At 37.2% G+C, this 19,555-nt stretch overlaps 1 protein-coding gene across 1 annotated transcript in view; it reads left to right on the top strand.

Annotated features, from left to right (window-relative positions):
* Positions 1 to 19,555, top strand: part of METAP1 (methionyl aminopeptidase 1) — a 66,313-nt gene that overhangs the window by 30,315 nt on the left and 16,443 nt on the right. Inside the window, exons 2-6 of the mRNA XM_021680387.1 lie at positions 5,192 to 5,243; positions 10,871 to 10,983; positions 12,141 to 12,201; positions 16,294 to 16,385; positions 17,625 to 17,708. Of these exons, the coding sequence (XP_021536062.1) occupies positions 5,192 to 5,243; positions 10,871 to 10,983; positions 12,141 to 12,201; positions 16,294 to 16,385; positions 17,625 to 17,708 (402 nt within the window). The remainder of the gene's footprint in view (positions 1 to 5,191; positions 5,244 to 10,870; positions 10,984 to 12,140; positions 12,202 to 16,293; positions 16,386 to 17,624; positions 17,709 to 19,555) is intronic.

The following is a 19,555-nucleotide window of genomic DNA, read 5'->3' as shown; positions in this document are numbered from 1 at the left end:
CAACCCTGGTGGGATTTTGCCTCTGGGCCTGGCTGACTCTTACTGGAGTTCTAGGACCCACCCTGACTGCCTCTCTCCACTCCCCTCTTGCCCATCCCGGAACTTTTCCTTGCTGACAGCCCTACTGCCGTGAACATCTCTGCTATCATGTAGGCTGGAAGGAGGAAGAACAAGTGAAACTCCAGTCTGCCTTATCACTTCTGCCAATCTTATCCATGATGATGAGTAGTTTGGAAAGGGGAGGAAGAGAAGAGGTTGAAATTGCTGACTGAAGTTAAGTTTCTTAAAATAAGTCATATGCCTTTGCTGATCCCATTTAAAAACTACTGTGCGTCATTGGGAGTTGACCCCATGAATAAGTACACATAAGCAGAAAAAGCTTCAAGAAGACTGTAATGAGTCCTTCACCCTCAGTGCCCTAATTGGATTCATTCTTTCGGTGTGTGCCCTGGTGTCTTGTTGTGTCCTGCGTTAGCTTCCCGTGGCTGCCGTAAGCAGTTACCACAAACAGAGCAGCACAAAACAACAGCCGTGCATTCTGCCACAGCTGCGGACGTCGGAAGTCCCAAATCCGTTTCACGGAGCCTAAATCGAGGCGGTGGCAGGGCGGTGCTCCCTCCAGGGGCTCTACCACATGTCTCCAATCTCTACCCTCTGGCCGCATTACCTCCTTTTCTGAGTGAGCCTCCCTCTGCCTCCCTGTTACAAGGACACTCATGATGATGGCATTTAGGGCCTTCCAGAATAATCTCCCTATCACAAGACCCTTAATTGAATCACAGATGCAAAAATACCCTTTTTCAAAATAAGGCGACATTTAGGGATTAGAACGTGGTATCTTTGGGTGACCATTATTCAACCTGCTGTAGTTGTTATAGCCACCTTCATCCCCCACCCCCACCTCCACCCCCTGCCTTTTAGTCTGTTACTAAACAGGTGAGTGATTGTTCTTCGAGTTTTTGTTTTTCTCATAATCCAGTGCAATTTCTAACCAATACGTCTTCCAAAACTAAAGGTGTGGAGTTTTTTAATGATGAGGAGTCTGGAGGTGGATATTTTGAGACTGGACCAGCAGCTCCACGACGTCATCAGGGACCCAGGCTCCTTGGGGTGCACTCATTGCTTTGTGATCACAAGACTGCTGTTTCATCTCAGCCAGCATCTGTGGGTTTGAAGCAGGGAAAGGGCAAAGAGGAGAAAATGGGTGCCTGTTTTCTAAGAAGCTTTCCAGAGGCCCCACCTGACAACTGGGCTCAGATGTTGGCCAGACTAGGTCACGAGGCCACTTGTATCATCGAGGAGGCTGGGAATGTTTTTCGCAAGGTCCATTACAGCTCTGCTATCGCAGGGTTCTGTAGGTGTCAGGGAGAGGGGAGAATCGCTATGGAGTAGGCGGCTTGCAGTTGGTCCTAGAAGGTGATGGAAACAGTTTACATTTCCATCTACAACCAGAAGAAGACTTTGTATATATGATCACATTAATTTTCATTCATTCTCTAACATACACTGAGAAAATCTGTTCAATGCCAGGCATAGTGATAGGCACTGGGATATCAGGGACTCCCATATTTTGATACTTGCTATGTGCTAGACACTTTGTTAACTACTTTCCCATGATTTATATACATGATCTCCTTTAATCTGCTATATTATCTTTGCCTAGAGATATCAGCCCCACTTTATAGGTGAGGCAATTGAGGATCCATGAAAATGGTTAGTAGTTATCATTTCCTAGATTTAAAATAAAATTGTATTTATTTTTTCAGATTTATTTATTTATTTTGAGAGCAAGAGAGTGAGCACAAGTGGGGGGGTAGGCAGAGAGAGAGGGAGAGAGAGAATCTTTTTAAAAAATTTTTTTACTGTTATGTTAATCGCCATACATTACATCATTAGTTTTTGATGTAGTGTTCCATGATTCATTGTTTGCGTATAACACCCAGTGCTCCATTCAGTACGTGCCCTCTTTAATACCCATCACCGGGCTAACCCATCCCCCCACACCCTCCCCTCTAGAACCCTCAGTTTGTTTTTCAGAGTCCATTGTCTCTCATGGTTCGTCTCCCCCTCCGATTCCCCCCCTTCATTCTTCCCCTCCTGCTATCTTCTTCTTTTTTTTTTTTTTTTAACATATATTGTATTATTTGTTTCAGAGGTACAGGTCTGTGATTCACCAGTCTCGCACAATTCACAGCGCTCACCATAGCACATACCCTCCCCAACATCTATCACACAGCCACCCCATCACTCCCACCCCCCCCACTCCAGCAGTCCTCAGTTTGTTTCCTGAGATTAAGAATTCCTCATATCAGTGAGGTCATATGATACATGTCTTTCTCTAATTGACTTATTTCGCTCAGCATAACACCCTCCAGTTCCATCCACGTCATTGCAAATGGCAAGATCTCATTCCTTTTGATGGCTGCATCATATTCCATTGTATACATATACCACATCTTCTTTATCCATTTATCTGTCGATGGACATCTTGGCTCTTTCCACAGTTTGGCTATTGTGGACATTGCTGCTATAATCATTGGGGTGCATGTACACCTTTGGATCCCTACATTTGTATCTTTGGGGTAAATACCCAGTAGTGCAATTGCTGGATCATGTGGTAGCTCTATTTTCAACTTTTTGAGGAACCTCCATACTGTTTTCCAGAGTGGCTGCACCAGCTTGCATTCCCACCAACAGTGTAGGAGGGTTCCCCTTGGGAGAGAGAGAATCTTAAGCAGGCTCCACGCCCAGTGTGGAGTCTGATGCGAGGCTCAATCCCATGACCCTGAGATCATGACCTGAGCGGCAATCAAGAGTTGGATGCTTAACTGACTGAGCCACCCAGGCACCCTTTAAAGATAAAATTTTAGAGCTTATAATGGTAGAGCTTCATTGCACACATGTTTTCTAGTTCTGAGTTTGGTGCTAAATTGATGCTTTGAATTGAGTACAAACTCTCCACACACACCTACACCTCCCCATCCACACACTAAAGCAGTGAGAAAACATGACCTTCGTCAGGTAATCCTGGATTTGAGTTCTCATTCTGCCAGGTGTGATTCTGTTATGTGACAGACAAATTATTTAGCTGTCTGTGCTTCAGTTTTGTCATGTGTAAAATGGGGATAATGCATCTGCCTTGCAGGGTTTTTGTGAGGATGAAATGAGATATAGATGTATAGTGCACATATTCAGTACATGGTAACTTATTTATTATGGTTGTCTTCAAATTATAGTTTAACACTGACTTTACCCTTCTTTTCTTAGGCTGAATAGGTATAGTACTGAAGAAATCACTTATTCCCGTTTCAGTTCTTGGGACTTTTCAATTAATTACAATACCTCTTATGGCAGAATCATAGATAAATATTTGTGGTTGTGTGTGTGTGTTTTTTTTTTTTTTAAACCAGTTTTCTATAACTCCAGGGTGGAGAAGAACTGATCTTTTTGCCAGTTTTGAGTGGTTTTTGCAATTTGACAGCAGATAGGAATAACGATTTTCCCTCCTGTATTAGTTTTCTATAGCTGCCATACCAAATTACCACAAACTTGGTAGCTTAAGAAAACACAAATTTATTTTCTCACAGTTCACTAGGTCAGAAGTCTGACATAGGTCTCAGGGCTGAAGTCAGGTGTTGGCAGGTTGGCATCCTTTCTGGAGGCTTTGGGAACTATTACTTGCCCATTGTAGTTTCTAGAGACTAGTGTCTTGGCTCACGGCCCCTTCCTCCATCTTCAGTCCCAGTAATGTAACTTCTCTTCTATCCTGCCTCCATCATTCTGTCTTTCTCTGATGACTCCTGCCTCTCTCTTCCACTTTTTAAGGATCCTGTGATTATATCGGGCCCAACTGGATGAAACCGATAATCTCCCCATCTTAAGGTCAGCTGATTAGCAACTTTAATTCCCCTTTACCTTAGTGTGACCCAGCACATTCACAGGTTCCGAGGATTAGGACATGGCCATCCCTGGGGGTGCCATTATTCTCCCAACCACATCACCCGTCCTCCCCAAAAGACTGAGCTGAGTTTTAGCTTCACAATTGAAAAAATGTTGAATGTTGTGGATACCTTTTTATATACTTGAAGTCTTGAGGTTTAACATTGCAGTAGGAGGTGATGGGTATGCCCTGGGTTTTCTTAACCTAACTGTTGGCAGGGGGAAGTCGTGAAGATTCTGGCCCTGGAGGAGGGGAAACTAAGCCCTCAGAGCCCTTGGACAAACCTTGGGGGAGAGTAGCTTTACCATCACTGGTGTAATGTGGTTTGATGACTCCATAGTCCTAGTGGTGCTTTCTATTTTTTTCTTAGCTTTTTTTCTTATCCATTACTTACTCTTTTATATTTGCAAAGTCAAAACATTTGTAGGAGTTTGTGAATTTTATTAGTATTGATAATGATTTGTTTGAATAATTTTAAGTTCTTTGAAGGAAATACCATAAAAATGAAAGCATAAATAAGATCTATGTCTGGTTGAATTCATTTTTCGAATTTATTACTTGAGTTCATTATTTGAATTCAGTTTATTACTTGAGTTCATTTTCCCGATACAGTACTTCCTACTGGCATCTGAAATATGTCACGTGAACTTTTTTTCCTAAGTGAGAAGTTGAGTCTTTCTGGTCATTGATCCATTTTGATCAATCAGCAAGTACTCACTGAAACGCCACTGTGTGCTAGCTCTTGTGGTTGGCTGTCGGGATGTGGGGGTAAACTTGACAGTCCCTTCCCTCACGGAGCTTACCGTGTAGGGCTGTCAGCGTGGAGAAAACAAAGAGGGAATAACTAACCAGGAATCAAACTACTATAAATAATGGAAAAATCTGCAAAATTTTCCTTGTTTTTTTTTTCCCCTAGTGTATGATTGATTAATTGGGTCATGGTTCTTTTCAAATACTTCAAAATAATTGGTGACATAAAATTGAAATATGACAACTATTTATAATATAGGCTAATGTTTCTTACTTATTTAAAGTACTCTCAAGTTTAGGTTGCTTTTTGAAGTGAATTTTTAAGTAGGTGTCATCATTTCTTAAGCCTTCCCAAATACTGTATGTAATGAATGTAGTGAAGTCACAGATTTTGACTTGTGCAAACAAAGTTTCCAGTGTCTTATTTCTTACATACAGTATTCTTTAAAATGTCTCTGATGAAGGAAGGCCTGACACTAATTTTCATGTTTGCTCTTTTAGGAATGTTTTAAAGGAAGTTGGGCAACTCACAAGTTACTGCATAAGAAAGCAAGTAAGTAAAATCACATATCTGTGTACCATTTGTCTTAGAAATGGCTTTTATGCAGAAGACTAGAAGTCTTCCAGTTCTGGAAATGTGTATTTGAATTTCTGAAAATGTAATTCCAAGAGCTAGAATTAGCACGTTTTAAAATTTTTTACTCTTTGTGGTTTGTAATCATGGAAATAAAATGTGGCTGAGCAGTTTCTTTGTTAATCTTGTATGTGACATAAAAACATGAGATGATTGTTGGCATAGATGGATCTTTCTTGAGGAGTCCCTGAGAATGTCCTAATTTTCTGGCACCCACTTTTCTTTGCTAGAAGTGTTTTCGTGTTGTAGGCAGGGGCACATGAGCTGTGTGGCTTCCTCTCTTGTTTTTGTTTCGTTTTCAAAATTTTATTACTTTGTTTTTTTGGTGTTTTAATATTACTATTATTATTTTTATTTTATTTTATTTTATTATTTTATTTTATTTATTTATTTATTTATTTATTTTTTGTTATGTTATGTTACGTTAATCACCATACATTACATCATTAGTTTTTGATGTAGTATTCCATGATTCATTGTTTGTTTCATTCATTTGTTTTAAAGTTACTTTCTGAGACACCACAAAGTGAAACTCTTAGCTATTGCTGTCAGCCACATGGATCTATCACCAATTCACATGACTGCTTTGGCCACTCACTCATCCTGTAAATTCATTTCATTAGTGGGCTGCCTTAAGGGCTTAAGACAATTCGTTGCAGTTACCTGAAAACTGACAAGGGCTTTCTGGTCTTAAAACATGGCCATTCTGATGGATGAAGGCTTGGCAGACAGCTCATGGTTCTTGGTAAAAAGTTTCTGTTTCAACCTACTGATCTTTGTTTTTTTATTCATCTAATTGTATAGTTTTTAGGAATTTGCTGGTTTAATAAATGTAGATAGATTATTTCATATATATTTGTCTTAAAATCTCATTGAGGTCAGTTTAACCACCATTTGAAGGAAAGGGAAATAAAAATGTAAAAAGACAATTTCTGTGGTTCTATAAAGTGAACTCTACGTTGAATGGAAATGCTAGGTTATTGTGGGAGGAAATGTGGTTAGAGATGAGGAAGAAGGATCTCAAATAAATAAGAGTTAAACAAAGCATAAATAACAGGATTTGTTACTTCAGATCAAAGTATAGAGGTTGGCTTAAATAAAGCTATTTAACTTTATTCAGTCATACATTAAGTACTGTATTTCTAAGGTGTTAGATATTTTTAGAGCTCTTTGAGCCAGTCATTAACATTTTATATCCAGGAAGTTAAAGCATAGGGAAGTGAAGGGTTGAGATGAAATAGTATGTTAGTAAAACAGCTTAGAATGGTTCTCTACCCCTGGCGTTTGCTAACTCATTGAAGTGTGCGTGTTTTGTTTTGTTTTTTTTATAAGATTTTATTTATTTGAGAGGGAACGAGAATGAGTGGGGGGAAGGGGCAGACGGAGAGGGAGAAGCAGGCTCTCCACTGAGCAGGGAGCCCGACGTGGGGCTGGATCCTAGGACGCTAGGATCATGACTTGAGCCGGAGGCAGATGCTTAACTGACTGAGCCACCCAGGCGCCCCAAGTATGCGTGTTTCTTTAATACTGGATTCCTATGGGAAATTAAGGGCCATTATGACCTACACTCCAAGAGAATTAAACAAGCTGACGTCCCCTAAGTAAAAAGATCATAATTATTACTGCCTTAGACTGAAACTATTTGCATTTTACTCATTGCTCTTAGTGTTTACTATGGTGCCATCTTTTAGATGGTGCCCTCTTGGATCTTTGGGGATGGTTCTCTTAGTGGGTGAGAGCATTGTTCTTGGTCCCTTTGGGCTGTTTTGGATAGAGACAGCCCTCAGCTGGCCAGCCCTGTATCTTTCAGATCCTATTAAATTGACCCTGACTACACCCATTGGGGAGGACCGTCCTAGAGGAGGGAATGGTGTTGGGAAGGTTGGTATCCAGGGGAAAAAATGTTGGGCTGGCAAGGAACCAGGGCATATTAGAAGATCGCATTTTATTCCAAGAAGCAATAGTGAGATAACATACAGTATGCAGTTCATTTCATGAAGATGACATACCCTGCCTTTTTCTTTTTCTTTTTTTTTTTTAAGACCTTATTTATTTATTTGAGAGAGACAGATACAGCAAGAGAGAGCAGGAACAGGGAGGAGAGGGAGAAGCAGGCTCCCCACTGAGCTGGGAGCCTGACGCAGGGCTTGATCCCAGGACCCTGGGATCATGACCTGAGCAGAACGCAGACGCTTAACCGACTGAGCCACCCAGGCACCCTGTTTTTCTTTCTTTCTTTCTTTCTTTTTTTTTTTTTTAACTGTAATGTGGACTGATCTCTAATTAAGGAGCCTGATTTATATTTATATTGGTACAGGATATTGGTCTGTCATTTGCTTTAAATATTTTTGCCTAGTTTTGGCATGAGAGTGATCCTGGACTCATGAAATGGGAGATGTTCTCTCCTCTTTTCTTTTCTAGAAGAGATTGTGTAGAATTGGTATTATTTCTTCTGTAAATATTTGGTATAATTTACCAGTGAAGCCATCTGGACCTAGAGTTGTTTTGATTGCAGAAGCTAATCAGGCCTTAGGAAAATTTCAAGTGTGAGTTAAAGAAATGACTCAAGGGCAGAATTTACTTTTCACGTGTCCTAGTGAAGAAGACCGGTTAGATTGCAAAGCCCTTAGACGCACATCGTGTTGACGCTCGCTCGGTGCATATTTCCAACATGTATCTCCTGTCAGAATGCACACAATAGCATTGGCTTTTAGTCTGATCTGTAAAAGTTGTCAGTAATAATATAGTATGTTTTAGATTGTCACTTTTTTTAGGTTACCACTGATAAAATCCGTGTGTTTGTCACCTTTGCCTATAGTTAAAAGGTAGGAGGAGCACTTTATAAGTATTTTTTGAATAGCCAAAAGTATGATATGAAAACTCTATTTAAAAAAAACAACAACAAAACTTTAAATAATCCTTTTTATTCTACTTCTCTACCCCTCCAAACCTAGTATGCTTGATTTTTGGATAGCAGAGAGGTGTTATGTAATCATTCAGAACTGGTTCCACGAAGCTTTGTGAGCATGGGTTACATTAAGCCTCACCTCCAAAATGCTGAAATTATAGGTTTGTTATGAGGATTAAATAAATCCACATAAAGTGCTTAGCATATGTACAATGCCTAGTAAGTGCTCAACAATTGTTTAATAATCATCTCTGGAAGAACTGAGTCAGGATTGTGAGCAGAAAATCCTGTCCCAGGCAAAGCTTAGACGTGTGCAGTTCTTCTGTGTCAGCTGACTAGGAGGAGGCAGCCTGCACAGGACCTTTTTCAGAGTGAGGCCTGGGTGTGCTGTGCTTTGCGTCACACCTTGTGCATACCAGATACTCTTTGCCACTACCTGCAGCGTACCTGGCTGGGCCTTTGGCGTTGTCAGGTTTGAAGACAACTACAGATATTTATTTACACTGTCCTGTGCTCTCAGTCTTTTGACAAAGACCAATTAGTGAATAATTTTGTTCTAATCCCCAGTACAGTTCATGCTTACTAGTAGGTATCTGTTAATGTGTCTAGCATTTGTGGGTTAGATCAAATTGATCCTGAAATGTAAACTAACTTACTTTTGAAGTGTAAATTTCCCTAAGTAAATTATACCTAGAGATTAGAAATTGCCATAATTCAGTCTTAACTGATTTAGGTAGCTTTGAGTTATTTGTTGGAGGTCTGCTTTTAATTCTCTTTTGAAAATAGATTGTGGAAAGGCCTGAACGCAGATCAGCAGGAAGCTTTGAAAGATTGTACATCTTTCCTTCTCCCTCCACACTCCCCGGGAGTGTGTCAGACCAAAAAGCCTACATCTTGATTGCTGTTCTGTCCTAGGTTTCAGGTGAAAATTATTCTGGAAGTTCATATTTCAGACAAAGCACTGATGCACTTGATAGCCGAAGTAGGCGTCCATTGGCCTGCATTTTGAACTGTTTCCCGTAATGTTTGATCCTGGGGATAATGAATGGAGTCCAGTTTTGTCCTGGGATGCGAAACAGTTTTCCTATTGACATTCATGTTCACAGTGGCTTTCTTGGAACTCCAGAGGGGAGAAAGATCTAAAATTCAGGAGCATTGTAGAGCGTTTCTTTTCCTTTGCTATTCTTATTCTTATTTTCTAGTCTTATTCTTTTCTCTTCCTTTACTTTGTATGTAATATTATAATTGTATTCTCTTCCAAAGCAATGTGACTGGACTGGCTGTATTTTTGCAGTCTTGTCAGTTGTGTTTCAACCACCTTTCAATCCCAGGTTGGCGAAGGGCTCTGTGGAAAGGGTACTGTACTGGGAACCAGCGTTCCTACATGTCTCTGCTCTTGTGAGCCATACTGCCTCAGCTTCCTCCTCTGTAAAATGAGGAGTCAGTAGTGTAGATTGTCTTTTTGTTTTTGTTAACTTTAGTCACCATGCTGCACTTGACATGCCTAGGACTTACTGATCTTATAAATGGAAGTTTATACTTCACTCATTTCACCATTCCTCTCCAGCTTAACATTATACGAGTCTTTCTGTTCCCCCCCATTTTGGATGTTTAGATTGTTTAAAGGGGGGGAATTTTATTTCCCTTGCAGACCTCAGAAATTTTTATTTGAAGTCTGGCTTTTTTTTTTTGTTTTTTAATTTTTTTTAAGTCTGACTTTTAAAAGCTATGATAGCTTACCAGTAAACAGGAGAAGATCAGTGTGCATTGGGAGGTGTACAGGTTGATTTGGTGTAGGAGGGATTTGAATTCCTGCTGTGTAAAAGTCTTAGGTTACTTTTATTTTACTTGGTGGATAAGAGATGCAGTCAGGGTGCTGACATCAGACACCATTGAGGGTCTGTCCATGTGCAAAGAATTCTTAGGTGCATTAACATTATGTATTAATAACTAACCTGGTAAGAGTGAGTGTGTATGTGATTCTTAATTTTTCTACTGAGTTTTCGGTAATTTTCTATTGATTGTTCCCTCCTCTTACCTTTGACTTTCCTACTTCCTTTTGTTACTCCCTTTCTGAAAAAAGGCATAGGATGACTATAAAATTTTCAGAGCATTCTGAAGTACTTGTCTGAAAGCTATTTGCCAGCTAAGTGGGAAATTTTTGTTTTTTACTTTAAATTTGCTGTGGAATTATTTAGAATCTGTTCTTTCAGTAAGAGCACAGAATCCATTTATAACATCTGCTCTCAGTTGGGAAGTTTTGCCTAGGCTTAGATTTTATATTTCAAAAAATGGGCTTCCTATAAATTGACATTGTAGAGAGAATACATTTAGCATTTTCTTGGAAAAGGAGTTCTGTGAGCTATTCCTATTTGATATTGTGTAAAATCTTAGAATATGTTTAGCGTGGGTCTTTTCTCCCAAGACACTTAAATCTTTGAGGAATCATAGGGTGGTGAACATAGCAAGAAAGTAGAAGCTTTGGTGATTTAGGTTAGGGTGGAAGTTTGCTAGATTTTTATGCCTGGGCTCTGTGGCTTGGTTTCCAAACAAGTGATAGTTAAAGTATTCTGGTGCTCAGTAGCTTGACAACTGAAGTATTTCTTTCTCTTTTTTTTCTTGTCTGCCCACCTCCTAGAAGATGAAAAGGCCAAGCGAGAAGTGTCTTCCTGGACTGTAGAAGGTGATATTAACACTGATCCATGGGCAGGCTATCGATATACTGGTAAACTCAGACCACATTATCCACTGGTGAGTAAATAAGGTAATACAAATTTTACATTCTTTTTTTTTTTTTTTTAAGATTTTATTAGAGAGAGAGGGGCAAAGGATAAGCCGGGGGAGGGGCAGGAGGAGAGGGAGAAGCAGACTCCCCACTGAGCGGGGAGCCCACTGTCGCTGTCTGGCTCCATCCCAGGACCCTGAGATCATGAACCGAGCCAAAGTCAGACACTTAACTGACTGGGCCACCCAGTCGCCCACAAAATTTTACATTCTTTCAAACCAATTTTCAGAATTTTCAGTTTCCTAAAAATGATACATGTGTTTTGTATTCCAATTATTAATCATATAATCGGGATTAAATTTGCATTCTAGCTCTTTAGCTTTTATGATATATTACTTGGAATTTAGGATAATTGAGAATCATGGGCAAAGCAGAAAGAATTTTAGGTGAAAGTATTAAAAATGCCCTAATCTTAAAGAAGAATGAGATAGAATAGGTATTTTCTGGCCAGCACAGTGATAGTGTATATTACTTTTTCCCTAGTTTTTTTAAGCAGGATATATTTCCACCTTAATTTAGATATGGCTTTTCTGCCACACCCAGCCCTTCCTATGTTCTTGGCAGGTGGACCTCAGGAATCTTAACACAGGAATTGACTTAAGCTGACATCTGTTTGCTAACCTTAAATATTTAAAAACTCTTTACTGATGGTTTTCTTTTTATCAAAGGAGTATATCTTTAAATTTTAAAATTTGGAAAAATATAAAAAACATGAAAAAGTCTCTTTAATTCTACCTCCAGAGATAATGACCAGGAGCATATTAATGTATATTTACTTCGAGACATTATTTTATTAGTTTTTGATTTGCTGGTTTGTTTGGAGCAACATGGGCACCTTGCTGTCTGTGTCATCTTAAATCCTAACTTGTCCGCTCTCCTTCTTTTGAAAGTATCCTCAGAAAGGGAGTGGCATTAGCCACTAGGAAAGGAAAGCTTAGTCTTCATGAAAGAGATACGATATTTAAGATGTCGTTTAAAACTTGTTTTCCATTTATATGATATGAATGAACTTTTATCTTTAGTGTTTTTTCCCCTACATTTTTTTTCTTTGTTAGTAAATTTTAATAATGAAAGTTACTTTCAGATTTGAATTGGTTTTAACTAACCTCTTTGATGTTTTTAGATGCCAACAAGGCCAGTGCCAAGTTATATTCAAAGACCAGATTATGCTGATCACCCTTTAGGTAAATTCTGTTCTGATTCTCCATTTTTCAATTTGTGGGCTTGGTGACTACTGCAAAGGAAAGGAGTTTTTTTTTTTTTTTGTAGAAAATTTTCAGTGCTGGATTTCCAATAAATGTAAACGTCTTTTTCCGAGACACAGTAAAACATTTGTAAGAATCAAAAATTCTTTCCTCCCTTTAGAAATCTACCCAATTATGAAAACGTTGTTTACGTAGCTGCTAACGGCCACATTTAACGTAATGTATTTTGTGTTGTTCTGTCAAATTCTAGATTAAAAATTGTTTTGATTTTAACATGTCCTCCTACCTTAATTATGTAGTATCTATTTAGATTAAAAAAACAGCGTGGGAGGCCTTGATTGAACGCTTAACTAAAGACTCTGGGCTGTAGCAGTAATAGAAATAATAGGATGATTATGATTCTATAACTGGTACTTATTTTTTCATGACTATGTGTCAGGCAATGTGCTAAGTTCTTTACGTGCGTTCCTTTCTCCATTTAATATTTTGATCACCCCTGAGTTGGGTTCCGTGGTCTTCTCCATTTTATAGATAGTGAGACACTCAGAGAAGATAGGTAATTTGCAGCACAGGTTAGTGGAGCAGTCTGATCTTAGGGCCTGCATACATAGCTTCAGTTGGACTATGTGAGATTACTGATTTTGCATGTCTAAAATGTTGAGTATCAGTGTTTTTCTGTGGTTTAATCTACTAAGCTGAGCTACCTTTGGTTTGTTCTCTAAGAGGTGGGGAGGTGTATTAACTTCTTATGAATATAATTTTATTTTTTTTAAAGATTTATTGATTTAGAGATACAAAGAGAGAGTGCGCATGGGCAGTGAGAGGGGCAGAGGCAGAGGGAGAGGGAGAGGAAGAGAGAATCCACAAGCACACTCCCCGGCTGAACACAGAGCCCATCACGGGACTCAGTCTCAGGACCCTGACATTATGACCTGAGCCGAAATCAAGAGTTGGCCGCTTAATGGACTGAGCCACCCAGGCGCCCCATGAATATAATTTTAAAATTTGTTAAACTCTACAATTTTAGCTGAATTGAAGGACAGGACAGTCTGAATGACAGAATATTGTTAAGGATGTATAATTTCATTTCTCTATACTTAATATTCTTGAGTATAGTTTTAATTTGTTTTAAAAAAATACATAGACAAGGTAAATTCTAATAGGATAAAATGTTACACAGTGAAAAGTAAGTTCTACTCCCAAGAGGTAACCACTGTTAACAGTTTCTTGGGCTACTTTCTAGAGATATTTTATGTGTGCACACACAAAAATACCCCACCCCAATTCCACAGAAAAGGAACAAACTGTATATACCTTTTCACCTTGTTATATTCTCTTAATATTTCTTGAAAACATTCTATATAAACCCTCTGCTTTCTTTTTAATGACTGAGGTGTATTGCATTGTGTGGATGCATCAGTTTGTTAAACCAGGCCTCTACTAATGTATGGCTAGTTTATTTCCAGGCTTTTACTTATAATTTGACTGCAGTAACTCTTTTTATATTTACTTCTTTGTGAACGTGTGAGAGTATTTCTGTAGGTTAATTGCGTAAAGTAAATAGGTAGATCAAAGGATACATGCATTTTTTATTTTGAGAGGTACTACAAATTTCTGAGATTTTGCCATTTGTTACTCTCATTAAAAACGTATGGGGGTTTCTTTTCCTATATCTTCCCCAGTATAGAATATTGCCAAGTTTTATGATTTGTGCTAATTGTTACTGTAATTTATATTTTTAAATTGTAAGGTTGAGCATCTTTTTATATGTTAAAGGTCATTTTTATTTTTTTTCCCTCTTGATCTATCTGTTCATATCCTTAGCCTCCCCCCCCAGTTAGAATTGTAGTTTTTTCTATACTGAGTTATAAGCGCTCTTTCTATATTAAGAAAAATAATCCCTTGATATATGTGCTATAAATATTTTTTCCCGACTGAACATTTACATTTTTGTCTTTACAGCATTACATTTATGACAAACTTTCAACATTTTCCTGTAATAAAATTTATCAGTGTTTTCTTTTAAGGTGTCTGTGGCTTTATGACCTAGAAAGACCTTTTTGGTTCAGATATTATAAAAAATGTTTTCTCCTCTTTTCTTCCACTGTTTTCATGGTTTCACTCTTTTTGTGTATGATAAGATTTTTGATGCTTTTATCATTTATTATTAGGTGTTAAATAGGGATGCAACTTAATTTTTCTCTCATAAGAATATCTGGTTATCATATCACTAGTGTTTAAACAAATCAATTGTCTTTTAATTGATTTTAAAATGCAATCTATGTCCTTATAGTAAAGTCTCACACGTCTGGGTCTGTTTTTGGTTTCTAATCTGTTTCATTAACCCATTTGTCTAATCATGTGCCATTGCCAAACTGTTTTAATTATTATTGCTGTCTAATGTTTTAATACTTGGTAAGCCTTGTTGCCCCACCTTTCCTCTTTTTCAGAATTTTCCTAGCATTCTTGCATGTTTGTTTTTCCATGTGAAATTTATTTTATTTTATTTTATTACTTTTTCCATGCGAAATTTAGAATCTGTCTGGTTCCCAAAAATATCCTGTTGCCATTTTTTATTGGGATAGCATTAAATTTATAGACTAATATTGGAAGAATTCACACCTTTACAATATTGAGTATTCCTACCCAAGGAGAGGGTGTTTTTCTCTTTTGTCTCCTTTTATGTCTTTTAGTGGTGTTTTCAATTTTTCTTCATTAGGTTTTCTTTTTGTTGTTAAGTTTATTCCTGGATGCTTTTTTAGTTACTCTTATGAATAGCATCTTCTGTATTTTCTAGCAGTGGTTTGTATATGGGAAAGTTAATTGACTCTGATGTATTTATCGGATATTCTGCCACCTTGCTGCATTCTTATTTCTAGTCATTTATCAGGTATTCCCTTGTTCTAGGGACACATAATCATGTCTCTAAAACGATGAGGGTTTTGTTCTTTTCTTTCTAGTTTTATACATCTTATTCTTTCTCTTGTTTAATTACAGTTGTTAGTACTGTCAGAACATTGTTAAATAATACTCCTGACAAGTGGACATTCCATGATGATGGTTCTTAACTTGAGATTTGTATTTGTCATGTTAAGGTGCTAGCTGGCCATGTTATCAGAATTATCTTTGAAGATGATCATTTATCTTTCCTCTCTTAATCTGCAGCTCTGATGAATTATGTTAATAGATTTGTTAATATTGAACTATTCTTGCCTTTCCAATATGAATCTCATTTAAGTCGTGCTGTATTTTATGTTTTTTGGATTCTGTTTGATAATACTTTATTTGGGATTTTTATATCATTTATAAAAAAGCTTAGGTAATGGTTTATTATATTCTTTTTTGTCAAATTTTGAAATAATTATACTGACTATGACACTTTTCAAATGTATGAATAACTTGAATTAAGCTAATTTTATTAGTGAAGATTTTAGGGCGGTATTTTTCAAACTTTTTTGACTATGACCTAGAACGAGAAATGGATTTTATAACATGATCTGTGTGTGTGTGTGTGTGTGTAAATTTACAAACATTCCACAACAGCACTTAGTCCTATTCTATATGATTTAGTCTAATATTTTCTGTTCCAGGTATTTACTTTAAAAAAATGTTAGTCACGGTCCACTAAAGGGTCACAGTTTGAAAAACACCGACTTAGGTTCTTGTTTAAAAAAATTAGTGAGTATAATGATTCATCAGTCGTTGGTGTATAATTGCTTCATTAGTTGATGATTGTTACAGCAATTTGTAAATTGTATGGTACTGTTTAAGTGTGAATCATTTACTGACCTTATCAGCATATTGCCTGTCGTGTAATAAGTACTCCATACTGACTGATTTCTAATAGATCTGGGAGTTTGTTCTTTAGAATTCTTTCTTCAGTTTGTTTAGCAAATTTCTTTTTCATATTGAAAATATTTTTTAAAAATATCTGACCTGGACCCTCCAAAATGATAAGATACTATTGTGTGAAATAATGAGGCTTGACGATTATTGTGTCATTAGGAAGACAATTAGGCTAATAAATACTACATCTTTCCATTCATTTTGGCTTTTCTTACTGATTTTCAGGAATGTCTGAATCTGAACAGGCTCTTAAAGGTACTTCTCAAATTAAATTACTCTCATCTGAAGATATAGAAGGAATGCGACTTGTATGTAGGGTAAGAGTTACTTTTTTCCCCATGGAGTAAGCTACATTTAAGTGGACATGAAGTAGTTAGACATGAGGTCAATGATTTGTTGATTTATAAAGGTAGCAAATGTTACATTATAAGACTTTGGCTAGCCATACTTACTTTTCATTAAAGTATTGTTAGCATATAATTTTATGCAACTGTTGTTTTCTACATCGAAGCTTGGATAGCCTATTTGAAAAATAGTATGGCAGGTAATCTAGTTTAGTTGGCAGTCAATTTTTTGACCCGTTGTATTTTTTTGTTGTTGTTTTAAAGAACCAGGTATATTCATGATATTTTGTCATTTTACTTTCACGAGTCATCATAACATAGGGCAAAGTTTAAGGCTTTATATAACTTTAAGTTAAAGCCTCTGTTAAAGCCATGAAATACAGTAACCCACCCTTATCCGTGGTTTTGCTTTCCATGGTTTCACTTACCCGTGGTCAACCACGGTCTGGAAGCAGGTGATCTTTTTTCTGATGTATTGTCAGAAAGTCATTAGTAGCCTAATGCTACATCACAATGCCTGTCTCATTCACTTCATTTTATCTCATCATGGAGGCATTTTATCATCTCACATCATTCCCCAGGAGGGTGAGTACAGTATAGTAAGCTATTTTGAGAGAGAGAGAGATCACATTCATATAACTTTTATTAGAGTATATTGTTATATACTTTCTCTATATAATAATTGTTCTGTTATTGTTGTTAATCTCTCACTGTCCTTTATTTATAAATTAAATTTTATCATAGGTTTATATATATAGGAAAAACATAGTGTGTGTTGGTTTCAGTACTGTCTGGTTTCAGGCATCCAGAGGGTCTTGAAACAGATTCCCTACAGATAATGGGAGACTACTGTAACTAGGAAGTATAAAAATGTGAGAAGACTTAACTTCCATCAACTGATTATTGTTCAGATTCCTAGGATATGCATTTTCATATAGAAATCAGTCATGCTTACTTATTAAGCTAGTTAGCCCAATTTTATTTATATATTTATACACACATCTATTTATTGATGGACATTAGAAATGCAAATGGTTTTAAAATGAAAATTCACAAATATAATAATATCATATAATATTTAGATTAAAATCTCTATAATAATTAGAGATTTGTAAAACAAATCTCTCACAAAATCTAAGGTAGTACAAAGGGTACAGATTTCTGTTTCTGTTCCATTTCTTCTTGAATGTATTAAATGTTTCTCTTTTACAGCTTGCTAGAGAAGTGTTGGACATTGCTGCTGGCATGATTAAACCGGGTGTAACTACTGAAGAAATAGATCATGCTGTACACTTAGTAAGAACTTTACTTTTGAAAATGTTTTTCACATTTTTAGATGTTTCAGGCTTCTAAAAATTAAGTAAACCTAAGTTCTGAATGTCTAAAATAATGTCTAAATTAGCATAGCTAATTTGAAAGCAGATTTTTACTTTATTTCAATACAGAAAATATTCAAGTCTTTATTCCCCTTTTTAAGTATCTGTGATACTGAGGTCTGAGGTGGCTTGATATATCTTGTTTCTGAAACCTCACATTTTATAATGTTTTAGTTTAGTTTTTATAAAATGGTAATTTTATAAATATGTAGTGCTTTATTTTTTAATACTAGTGCTTTAAATAAATCATGCCACTACATACATTAAATATTTTAAAATAAAGAAGAATACAACTTCTGAAGCTATATTAGTAGAAAAATGTTCCTTTTATATCTACAATAACAAAGCAGTAACTAGGTAAATGTTTGTAGTAAATATGATATAGGGATTTTTTTTTTTTTTAAGATTTTATTTTATTTATTTGACAGAGTGAGAAGCAGGGGGAGTGGGAGAGGGAGAAGCAGGCTTCCCGCCGAGCAGGGAGCCTGATGTGGGGCTCGATCCCAGGACCCCGGGACTATGACCTGAGCTGAAGGCAGACGCTCAAAGACTGAGCCACCCAGGCGCCCCAATATAGGGATATTGTTTATAAAGATTGCCTATGCATCATGGAGAGACCTTAGCACATGAGTAGTAATGAATGCACACATTATATGAATAGATTATTCACAAGAGAAGAGCAATAATTAGTTAATATGTCACATGGAAAACTAATTAAACCTGCTATGGTAATCAAACAAATGCAAATCATGAAGACCTACTGAATTAGTTCAGTATTTTAAAGATGTTTATTTCCACTGCCTTTATGGAGAAGATGAAGCTGGAACTCCTTTACATGGTGGTGCTACTATAAATTGGGACAACCTTTTTGAAAGGAAATTGACAATGTGTCTTGAGCCATAAAAATGTTCATAAAATTATTTGTTTATTGAGAGAGAGAAAGTACATGCCTGTGTGTGTGAATGGGGGAGGGACTGATGGAGAGGGAGAGAGAGAATCCCAAGCAGCTCTTCGCCCAGCATGGAGCCCAGCAGTGGGGCTCGATCTCACTGAGATGCTGAGATCACGACGTGAGTTGAAATCAAGAGTCAGTTGTTTAACCGACTGAGCCACCCAGGCGCCCCAGCTTGTAAAATTTTTTACTTAAAAATATTTATAAAATCTGATTTGGGGGGATTGTTCCATATATTATAAAATATATGCAGTAATAGCATTTTGTGCACTTGCTGTATAGCCCAGGTGCTCTTTTTTTTTTTATAGTTTTTTTTTTTTAATAGCGTGCGCAGAAGCCAGGGGGCAGAGGGAGAGGGAGAAGCAGACTCTTCACTGAGCAGGGAGCCCGATGCGGGGCGTGATCCCAGGATCCTGAGATCATGACCTGAGCTGAAGGCAGACGCCCAACCAACTGAGCCACCAAGGTGCTCCCAGGTGCTCTTTTACATGCTGCTTTTACTAACTCATTTAATCTCTGCAACAGCTCCATGAAATAGATACCACTGTTGTCTGCCTTGTACAGGAAAGGAAACTGAGGCAGGGGTTAATTAACTTGTCCAATGTTAGACACAACTTGTGAGTGATGGAGTTGGCATTTTTAAAAGTTAAGACAGTTTGCTGTGTAAACTACTATTTATACTGGCTGTGAGAAGTGTAGAAGTATATCATTAAATAAGGGAAAAGTGACAGGCATGTAGTTATTGGTTCTAACATTTTTTGTAATTGAGGAAACTTAATTTAAATTTCCAATAATAGTGGAATTGCCAGTAAAAT

The sequence above is a fragment of the Neomonachus schauinslandi genome, chromosome 2 (genome assembly GCF_002201575.2).
Source record: "Neomonachus schauinslandi chromosome 2, ASM220157v2, whole genome shotgun sequence".
NCBI lineage: Eukaryota > Metazoa > Chordata > Mammalia > Carnivora > Phocidae > Neomonachus > Neomonachus schauinslandi.
This window is presented reverse-complemented; position numbering and strand designations above follow the sequence as displayed.